General features: G+C 38.3%; 1 protein-coding gene across 1 annotated transcript in view; it reads left to right on the forward strand.

The window, feature by feature from the left end:
* Positions 1-466: 466 nt before the first annotated feature.
* btr30 (bloodthirsty-related gene family, member 30) overlaps positions 467-11,113 on the forward strand; it is a 15,221-nt gene continuing 4,574 nt past the window's right edge. Inside the window, exons 1-7 of the mRNA XM_016575296.1 lie at positions 467-531; positions 2,135-2,768; positions 5,862-5,957; positions 6,252-6,485; positions 8,509-8,674; positions 8,944-9,015; positions 9,126-9,146. Of these exons, the coding sequence (XP_016430782.1) occupies positions 2,154-2,768; positions 5,862-5,957; positions 6,252-6,485; positions 8,509-8,674; positions 8,944-9,015; positions 9,126-9,146 (1,204 nt within the window). The 5' untranslated portion in view covers positions 467-531; positions 2,135-2,153. The remainder of the gene's footprint in view (positions 532-2,134; positions 2,769-5,861; positions 5,958-6,251; positions 6,486-8,508; positions 8,675-8,943; positions 9,016-9,125; positions 9,147-11,113) is intronic.

The following is an 11,113-nucleotide window of genomic DNA, read 5'->3' on the forward strand; positions in this document are numbered from 1 at the left end:
TTGTGAGAACTGCGATATCTTTGAGCCTACATTCTAAATACTAGTTAAGTACTGTTAAAAGCAGATTCTCTAAGCCTCAAGTGATACTGGGCGTGTGTTTTGCAGGTTCTCTTTACACCTCTGGTGGAAGGCATTCCAAAATCCCTGCTCAGAAACTATCTGAATCTGAAAGCGACCCTTCTGTAATTTGATGCATTGTTCAGTGGTTTTCTTTGATTGACACTGTCACATCTACTTATGTTTCAAAGGGTGATTTTCCTTATCTGACACACTTCTGTTCCTCTCACGTATTGTCACTGTGTCTAATTTGCACTAGCCTAGCCTGTCAGACTTACTTGACTACTTTTGGGAGCCGTGGCCAATCCCTGTGTGTGTTAAAGGAAAACATGTTCAACTGGACAGGCTCGCATAGCCATACACAAGACACCATGAACACAGAGACCTGCACTGTCAAGACAAAAAGATTCACTGCACACCAATAAAAGAGGAGCATAATTCAACATTCAACAAAACATCGGAAACAAATCAGAGGTAAGTCAGCTATATGAGCTTTGAGAATGTCCTCACTGTGCTGCTGTGGATCTGTTATATTCATAAAGACTGCTTTGCTTTCAGTATAGCTTTTGAAGGCTGGTGTTACTTACTAGAGTTTATAACCATGATATCAAAAATCATTATCACAGTTCTCAACACAAATCCATTTCATTGTTAAAGTATCAATTCATTAAGCATCTTTTATTAGTGTTCAGGTTCAAGTGTTTTATTTATTTATTTAACACGTAGAGTTGGACTGTAAAGACTGTCTATTAGTGTTCTTCCATGCAGTCACGGTGTTGGTTTGGAGTCTACACTTCATCAGATCCATCGACTACCAGCACTGTTCTCTTAAAGGTGACATATCATGAAAATCTGACTTTTCCAGGTTGTAAGTGCTATAATCAGGTCCCCGGTGCATCTACCAACCAAGGAAACGTGAAAAAGATTAAACACTGACTGTACTTACAAACAGAGCCATGCAAGTGTCTATAAATAAATAAATGAACAACAAACAAATACATAAAACACCTGCTAAGTGACATTGTATACTAAATAAATAATTTCATGCTCTAACAAACTGGACCATTGAGGACAACATGGTTATTATAAATGACATTAGATGCAGTTTATGCACGGCATGTTGGAACAGTATTTAGCAATCTCAGTAAAGGAACTAAACCAGACGTTGTTAAACCTGATTTACAGCATTTTACAAAATGTTTGTGCACATGACCTTTGTTCTGAGATATGTCTGCACATTTAATACCAAATGATTGTGCGTTCATAACCAGGCACCTCCCTGTGAAAAGTCCAGCTTACACGTCCCATGCTGGTTAATGCTGGTTTAGTGCTTGTGTTTGGTCATGATTGGCAGTGTGATATCTATGCCTGCAGTGCTCATGGAATTCTAAACTATTAGCGGGGAAACTACTAGTCACTGGAAATACTCAAGCAGCCATATTAGTTTTCCAAACCACCACGGGACAGCAATGCCTGACAGCCCATGCCATGACCTAAACTGACCCGTTGTTCTGCGTACCACATGAAAGTTTTCAAACGTTTTTGATTGTAAAGTGATTGTTACTACAGATGTCTGTAATGTTTAACATCAATTTGCACACAAAGCAATATATAGAAATAGTTCAAATGCGTATGCATACTGCACACTGCTGATCGACACCAAACACAAAATACATTTCTGTTTGTATGTAGTTCTGCAGGAAATTTTGAACATGACCATTTATATAGAATTATTAGAAACCGAGTCAAATACCACTCGTCATCATGAAAACACATTTTCAAGCCCACACGCAACAGTCAGTGTTCTTTCTCTGATTAAGGTGTGATGCAGTCCCGATGTAGTTCATCTACATTACAGTAAGCAGGGAAAATTACACACTCTAAATAAGCAAGAAATATGATTTCAGTTTACATCTTGATTTTATGTTTTTTTACATCCAGCATTTTAATGTCAATTAGAGTTATATTATTTAAATCAATAATAATTCATTGAAAACTGTGGCCCCCGGTTGACAACAGCTACCCCAGAGTCACAGGTTGATCATTTTTCAACACTTGGATATGTTGTGTTTTCTAGGCAGTCAAAGAAGCACAAGATGGCCCAGCTGGACAGTGATCTTTTCTCTGAGCAGGAGCTGACCTGCTCCATCTGCCTGGATCTCTTCAGTAAGCCTGTTTCCACGCCATGCGGACACAACTTCTGCCAGGGCTGCATCGGGGGCTACTGGGCCTCCAGCTCCGTCTGCACCTGCCCACTGTGCAAACGGGTGTTTGAGGAGCGTCCTGAGCTCAGCATAAACCGTGTGTTTGCACATATCGCTCAGAAATATAAAGAGATGCACTACGATGGGCCTCCTCAACCGAAGCCAAGGCAAAAAGCGGTTATTACCGGAGCTTCGCTAGCTGATGCAGAGCAGATTTTATGTGACGTCTGCAGTGGCAAGAAAAAGAAAGCTGTCAGCTCCTGTCTGACGTGCACTGCATCATACTGTGAGATTCACGTACTGCCACATCAGCAGACGTTGTTCTACGCCTCCCATCAACTGCTGGATCCTCATGAGGCCCTGCGAGGCCGAACCTGCCAGGAGCACCACCGGCTGATGGAGGTTTACTGTCGCACGGATCAAAAGTGTATTTGTGCGATCTGTGTGCTGGAGGAACACCGCACACACACCACAGTCTCAGTGCAGACAGAACGCGCTAGCAAGCAGGTAACAGTTTCTCTTTTTAGAATAATGATCATGTGGAAATATGTTTTCACTGCAGCTCAAAACTACAATGGCAAGAGACAAGAAGGGATAGATCACCCAAAAATGATAATTCGGTGTCATTTTTTTACTCACCCTCAAGTTGTTCCAAACCTGTATGAGTTTCTTTCTTCAGAATAATATTCAATTTTCCATTTAAATATAAAAAAAAAATATATATATATATACACTATGGAAGTCAATGGCTACCATCAACTGTTTGGTTACATTTGCTTCATAATGTCTTCAAACATATCTTCTTTTGTGTTCAACAAAAGAAAGAATCTCATACAGGTTTGGAATGACATGAGGTTTAATAAATGATGACAGAATTTTCATTTTTGGGTGAACTATCACTTTAACATTACTAATCTATAGTTAGGAGCAGAGCACTAAAGGTGCTACAAAACACCTATTGTTTTTCTTAGTGTTCTTTTTATCATTGTATTTGTTGTTGTTCTTCTTCTTAGTGGAGCTTGCTTTCTTTCTCTTTTTCTCCACCTTTATCTGTATAGCACTTTATATAATACTGGTTGTGTCAAAGCAGCTTTATAGTGTCAAACAGGAACATAGTTTGTCAGTAATGCAAGAAGACAATAACAAGGAGTCAATTTTTCAGCTAAAGTCAGTTCATTGATGATTCAGTGTCATCATCCAGTTCAGCTCTCTTCCAATAGTTTCTGTGCAATCAAGTCAACAATATCGCCAGAAATTAAGCATCCCCAACGTGCCTTGGAATAAGAAAGAAACAGACTAATATTAGCGTAGATGCCATTCTTCTAACGATGTAGCAAGTACATCGGGTGTTATGGGAAGTGGTAACACTTTATAATAACTTTCATGTATAAATCATTAACAAACATTATATAATGCTTAACAGATCATTAGTTAATATACAGTATATTCACATATCTAGAAATATGAGATAATGTTCTTGTTAATGCTCACAAATGTCAGTAAACTTTCAGTTCATATGATCTTCATTTGTTGGTCTTGTTTGTTGTGTAGACCTCCATTTACACATCTTAACAAATAATCTATTAATTATTTGTTCATGTTTTTGCAGTACCCAATCTAAAGTGGAAACTATTCATCATTTGTAAATGTTTATAAACGATCACTAATCATTTAATATCTTTATGGGGATTGGACTTTTAGCTGCTTTATCAAGGTTTGTGTAAAGGGTGGCAGGTTAAGTTTAGCTCAATGCTTACTAAAGACATAACAGATTGTAATTTTGCTGCAAAAATGTTTGCATCACCTCAACACTCACATTAGTATGCTACTCTTCAGTATATCATTAAACAGGACATTCATTGAATCATAAATAAACAGGGGAAAACAAATCATTTTTTAAAAAGAAAATACTTGTTCATTTATCAAAACAATATATATTATCTCACGTTTCTAACTCTTTGAATAAATATTAACTAATGATCCATCAAGCATTATATAATGTTTGTTAATGATTTATTAATGAAAGTTATTATAAAGTATTACCCATGACTTTCAAAGGAAAGGTTACACTTTATTTCGATAGTCCTAGACATTCTACTAACTGTAAGTAACATTGCAACTACATGTCAACTAACTTTTTAGCATTTGTTTGTAGCCTGTTAGGTTAATGATCCATCAAGCATTATATAATGTTTGTTAATGATTTATTAATGAAAGTTATTATAAAGAATTACCCATGACTTTCAAAGGAAAGAGGTTACACTTTATTTCGATAGTCCTAGACATTCTACTAACTGTAAGTAACATTGCAACTACATGTCAACTAACTTTTTAGCATTTGTTTGTAGCCTGTTAGGTTAGGGTTAGTAGAATAAGTTGCTGTACTTGCAAAGTTACTTATAGTCAGTAGAACATCTGTTGAGTGACCATCAAAATAAAGTGTTAGTAGATATTAAGCAGACAGTCTACTAATACTATAATGACTGCTAGTTGACATGTAGTTGCAAATTTGTTTATAGGTAGTAGAATGTCTAAAGTGGACTATCAAAATAAAGTGTTACCAGGAAAGATTGCTATCAAATATCACACCTAGGTTCCTAACTGATGACGAGGAATTAACAGAGCAGCCATCAAGTGTTAGACAGTGTTCTAGGTTATTACGTGCGGAGGTTTTTGGTCCAATAATTAACATATAATTAACATAATTAACAAATGCATAGTTTTGTGAATTTGTATGTTTCATCGGGCCATGAAGAAATATAGAGCTGAGTATCATCAGCATAACAGTGAAAGCTAACACCGTGTTTTCTGATGATATCTCCCAAGGGTAACATGTAAAGTGTGAAAAGCAATGGTCCTAGTATTGAGCCTTGTGACACTCCATACTGTACTTGTGATCGATATGATATCTCGTCATTTACTGCTATGAATTGATGATGGTCAAGATTTGAACCATGACAATGCAATTCCACTAATGCCAACATAATTTTGTATTCTACTCAAAAGAATGTTGCTGTAGCAAAGCATCACTGTTATTATCTCATATTCTTGGTCTGGACAAAACTTTGGCACCTTACTCATCCCACACCATTGAGCTATGATTCTGTATGTATGATTGGTCATACGCAGATCGGTCTGTGCAGCGCATGCATCTCGAACAAGCCTGTTAACTCCATATACGAGATACATAACTGAGGAAAAATGCATTGTTGGTCAGTGCCACCTAGAGTGCAGGCGAGAATTAGCAGAAGGCGATCAATCGTTTCGCACTCGGTGTGAAAGCGCCTTTACACTGAAAAAAGCATCATGGGAATATCTGTGGATCAGAACATTGTAGAGACATAGATGTGCTCTTGTGACTCTTTTGACTTCCATTAAATGTTTAAATAACACCTAACCATAAAGAGAGACCTATGACCCAGCCATATCACGGCATACTTTGAGGCCTTTCAGGGCCACAGCTGTGTTTCAGCAGCAGAACATCATAGAGACAAGGTGTGGACTTTATCATTTATGGCTGATATTTAGTCCTTCACAGAAGACTGAGGGAAAGAGAGATTTTAGATCTAAGAGATTAAATTTTTTTTTCTCACCTCATAGAGACTCCTGGGGAAAACAGAACTGGACCTTCAGACATGTATTGACAAAAGAAATGCCCAGCTGACTGAGCTGAAGAGCAAACTACATGCCTTGCAGGTATTTTAAAACTATAGTCAAGCTTTATTGTCATTGAAGTTTACAGCATACAGATGAATAAATCTTGTATAGTTGTCTTTAATTGTGTGAAGAGCTATAGATTTAAAATCTACTGTGAAAATGTACTGGTTTTTTTTACAGTGATGTTTAATCATTTGTCTCCACTTATTTCAAAAACTTTGCTAAAATCATTCTTTTAATAAACATCTGTACCGAAAATATTTTGAACTGTCCATGTGAATGGTGCTCATTATGTTTGCAGTGCAGGTTTGTCATGTACAATGTCTTTCACAGAGCTACGCTCAGGCTGAGCTGTCCGAGGTGGAGCAGCTCCTGTCTGACGTCACACACTCGGTAGATCGCATCCGCAGCGAGCTGGTGGGCGGGATTGAGGAGAAGAGAGAGGCTGTGATTGGACGAGGACAAAGCATCGTCACCCAGCTTGAGACAAAGTTAGCGCAGCTGCAAAAGCGCCGAGGTCGACTAGAGGCACAGGCTATTTCGGATGACCATATCGGCTTCCTTCAGGTACAAAGATGCAGTCTTACAACAAACACCCGAGATTATGTGTTTTTTTTTTTTTTTTGTTAACCACATCCATTGCTTCATCCTTTTATTGCAACCCATTCTCACTCCCAAGGCATCAAACACTGAATTACGGTCTACGTGTCACTACATCCACAAACTAGGAACGTCATTACAAATGCTTGTTTTATGCATCTCTCATCATTATAGTTTTCTGGCTAAAATGTCTCCACAAATGTCTTTATTTGTAGAATAAAACTGATTACATATTTAGTTTTTTGCATACATCTGTAAAATGTTATATTTATACTAGCCCCTAACCTAATGTAACATTTATAATAACCCCTAACTTAACCCCACCCGAACCCTCACAGAACAAGCAGATAAAAATACAACGACAGTAATGTACTGCAAAAACTGACAAATATGTATATAATATAAAATATACAGTATATACATACACACACACAAACGATGCATGGTGCATTTCAAGTCTTCTGATGCCATACAATATCTTTATGTGAGAAACTTAAAATGAAATTTAAGGTTTTAACTGCTGAAAATGTTCATGCTCCATTAACGCAGTCACATCTCATTCAAAAGATAAATCTTTTAGTATGATGCGATCGGTCACGAGTCAATGGCATTTTACAGTCAAAGCTGACATAATGCTTCTTTAGGTGCGATTTTTGAATGTGTGGATGACTGAGCATTACAGCGGATGGAGACATGATCATTTTTGGGTCTTTTCCTCAAACGCTGTGGCGTTCCTAGTTCGTCTATATAACAAAGCCAGGGGGTACCTTTAGGGTCTTAATAGTGACGTGCAAGGCACTTGAACATGCTTCAGTTTCTGATGACTTCGGAGTGAGAACGGGTTGTTTATTCCTTCTCTGGTGGAAAGGTGAAACCATCACAGTGCATCACAAATACAGTATAAACAAAACTGTATTACTTTACAGTAATGGCATTACTTCTAAGTTGAACTGTAGGATATTTTATGTAAAATGAAATGAGGACCCAGACCCAGGTAAGTCTTCAGCATTAAAAGGTCAACATCACTCTCTGATGGGCCCAAACAACTGTTGCAGTGATCGTGGCCATCTGAGGGAGAGACTGCATCCAGACGACCCACTGACGAAATGGCATCTTTAAAACGACATTTTTATCAGTGTGACTCTTTTAGAAGAAATTTCTCTTTCATGGAGAATTTTTGTTTTTCTTTGAACTGCTCGTTGAAGGAGAATTCTCTTGCACTTAATGGTGTGTGTGGGAGAGAGAACCGCTGAAATGTGCTGTACAGGAATCCAACAAAGCTTCTAGGCAGAGGTGAATGAAGAGAGAATCAAAGACACGTCTTCTCGGCACTGAAGAGCAAATCTGAATGAGTGGAGCAAGCTGCCATTTATATACCTGTATGTCCGGAGGAGTGAAATGTAAATTCCCCTCATCAGTTCTCATTGGTCTTTTCTGAAGTATCAGAGGTGTTTGGGGCTCCCAAGAGTGAGCCCTAGTGTCACAACATCACTGAGTGAGTGACAGATGACAAAAAGTGAGTGACAGGGACAAAAGGCCCAAGATGTTTGCATTTGCTATTTATATTAGGCATATTTGTTTGAGTTTGTGCTCAACTGTTGTGATCAGATACGTGTTTACTGTCTCAGAGGTGAGTGTTGTTCTCAGAATAATTGAGAGGCAAGGGGGACAACAACGATCTTTGTCTGGCTCTGACAGGGAGAGCATGTGCTAAATAAGTGTCATTTTGAATAAAGTTGTATCTGAATTGCTCCTGTCACCCTACACACAAATGTTATAGCTGTCCTCTGAGTGGCAGAAGCTAGATGTGTGCATAGAAAGATCTGCAGAAACCACAGATTGTGGATGAGGGGCAGGATCCCTAATGAACCAGATACTCGCTCAGTCTCATTATTACATTTCAGTATACCTCAACATACGGTGTTTTATCTTCATCGTGTTCCATTCCACCAGATTCTTTTTGAATATGATAATCTTTTTATGATGACAGAGTTTTGAGGAAGCCAACAGTCCCTTGCAGGACTCAGATATGGACATGCATGAGGTGGATGAGCTGACCCTACGCTTCTCATTTGGGGACGTCAAAGCAGCTTTAGGAGAGATCCGGGAAAGACTGGATGACATACGCTGTGGGGAAGTGCATTACCGGCACTCTGGTGAGACACTGCCGTGTGATAAATGCAGTAATACAGCATTAGTTGCATTACATTGCATAGTGCTAAGGAACAGAATGACAAACACTTTGGAATACTGTTCCGTCATTAATAAATAACCACACAGGAACAAATGAGTAACACAATATTAACAGCACACTACGGTTAACTAACAAGAAACTCTATGGCAAGCCGTATATCCTGAGAATGAAAGTCACTTATGAAGAGAACCTTATAAGAGTGTCTTTGTATGTGTGTGGTTTCTATGGCAGTGTCGACATTAGCAGAGAGTGAGAGTATGATGAGTGTTCGATCAATGAGGAGGAAGGAGTGGTCACTGAAAGGTAAAGAAAAACACCTGAACCCACGGTGACTCTTACAAAATACATCTGTACCACTTCTAGTAGGAACATTGATGATCTTTATCCAAAATCTTTCATTTTATGTTTTACAGATCTACGGAAATTAAAAATAGGTATGTATGTTTTTTAAGGCATCTATACATTTTTTTCAGTGTCTTTCTTTTAAAAGTATTTTTGTTAGATGTTGGATTTTGAGGATGTAGGAGTGTCAGGCTGAGTGCTTTCTCATGTGCATTTCCCTTTCCCTTTCATCTACACGCTTATAGAGATATCATCAAAACAGATTCTTAGGTTCTTCTTTAGAATTAATTATGTCTACAGTCAACACTTTCCTGCAGCGATAATCAGCAGCAAGGCAAAGTTCCTATGAGGGAACCAGAGGTGGCTCAGTTTTGTACTTTTCCATTCTTAGTGTACTTCAAATATCTTGATGATGCAGTTAAAGCTGCAGTCCGTAACTTTTTTTGGCTAAAAATGATCCAAAATCAATATTTGAGCAAGTACATAACCAGCCAGTGTTCAAAACTATCGCCTTACTTTAGCCCGATTCACAACGGTTATCTTACAATAATGTTTTCTAATTTGAGTGGTACGGGTAGGTTTTCGCGGAAAATTCGAGCATGCTGCTGCATCATTACATCACGTCTGTAAACATAAAGACTGAGTCCCGGCTAAAAGGCTATATTGCATGTGCAGATGCTGCAGGTGGTGGATCGTTAGCCTTATCTCACAGCAGCTGGAATAATTACATTTATCATTTTGATGGCAGATTGTAATCCAGAAAGGATTATGTGTTTATGAAACACATAGGCAGCGCGATTTATTGTAATGTTTTTTTCCTTCAGTTGGTCAGAACAAAAGGGGCAGACTTGTTACTTAATTGTTCTGATGACAATATCCGATGAAAATTCTTATTTGGGTCATATATTCCAAGACGTAGGCTAGAATCTGTGATTCATAAATACAGTATTCACACTGGTGCAGTGACTGACTGCCACACATACTCCTCAAAACATTAGATTCATCCACGCTGGAGCCGTGCCGGCGCACAACCCACGCAAGGAAGATAATTCCACAAGTAACTGCAATTGCAGGTTTCAAACAGAGATGGCGACAAAGAGGCAAAACTTACGGACTGCAGCTTTAATTAAGTGAAAAAAATGAAGTGTGGAATATTAGACACATCATGCATTCAACTGTCACAGCTTTACTTTACTAGACAATAGAGTACACGCACAGGGTTATGTCAAGTGAAATATCCTTTATTTATTTAGCTCTTTTTACAATACAGATTGTCAAAACAGCTTTACAGTGTTAAAAAGGAATAATGTTTCAATAATGCAAACAATTCAGTTCTGCTGTAAAGCAGCTCTAAACAGAGGACAATAGTAAACAGTCAGTTTTCAAGGTAAAGTCAGTTCATAGCTGATTCAGTGACGTCAACATTCAGCTCAGTTCAGTTCTCTTCAAATAGTGTCTGTGCAGTCAAGTCAATAATATTGTCAAATATCAAGCTTCCCCAACTAAGCAAGCCAAAGGCGACAGCGGCAAGGAACCAAAACTCCATCGGTGACAGAATGGAGAAAGAAACCTTCACTTGACTTGACTTGGAGCATAACATGAACAGGATAATAGTCTATCTTGGACATGCTAGGCATGCCGGGGAACAAAAGTTGGGAGTACAGATAGATGACCAACCCTAGCTCACCACTAAAATAAGTGAAGAAACCGGTAACGCTTTAGATTACAACCCGCAAAGAACTACGTAAGTATACTGAATTTACGGTGTACGTTTCTGTAATTATAGTGTACCTATAAAGAACGTACGTGTAGGTATAAGGGAACAATGTGTTACGTTTGGGTAATAAGGGGGTAACAACCAGATATGCAACCTGCAAAGAACTGCGCAAGTAAACTGAAGTTACAGCGTAACTTTTTTGTAATTATAGTGTACCTATTCAGTACCTCCATAGGTATAAGGGAATAATATGCGAAGTTTGGGGAATAAAGGGGTAACAACCTGTAAAATTACAAATCATTTATACTGTAAGTATTTTGAAACTAAGAGGTACCTATTCTA

Source organism: Sinocyclocheilus rhinocerous, unplaced genomic scaffold (assembly GCF_001515625.1).
Source record: "Sinocyclocheilus rhinocerous isolate Xijiao unplaced genomic scaffold, SAMN03320098_v1.1 scaffold2398, whole genome shotgun sequence".
Lineage (NCBI taxonomy): Eukaryota > Metazoa > Chordata > Actinopteri > Cypriniformes > Cyprinidae > Sinocyclocheilus > Sinocyclocheilus rhinocerous.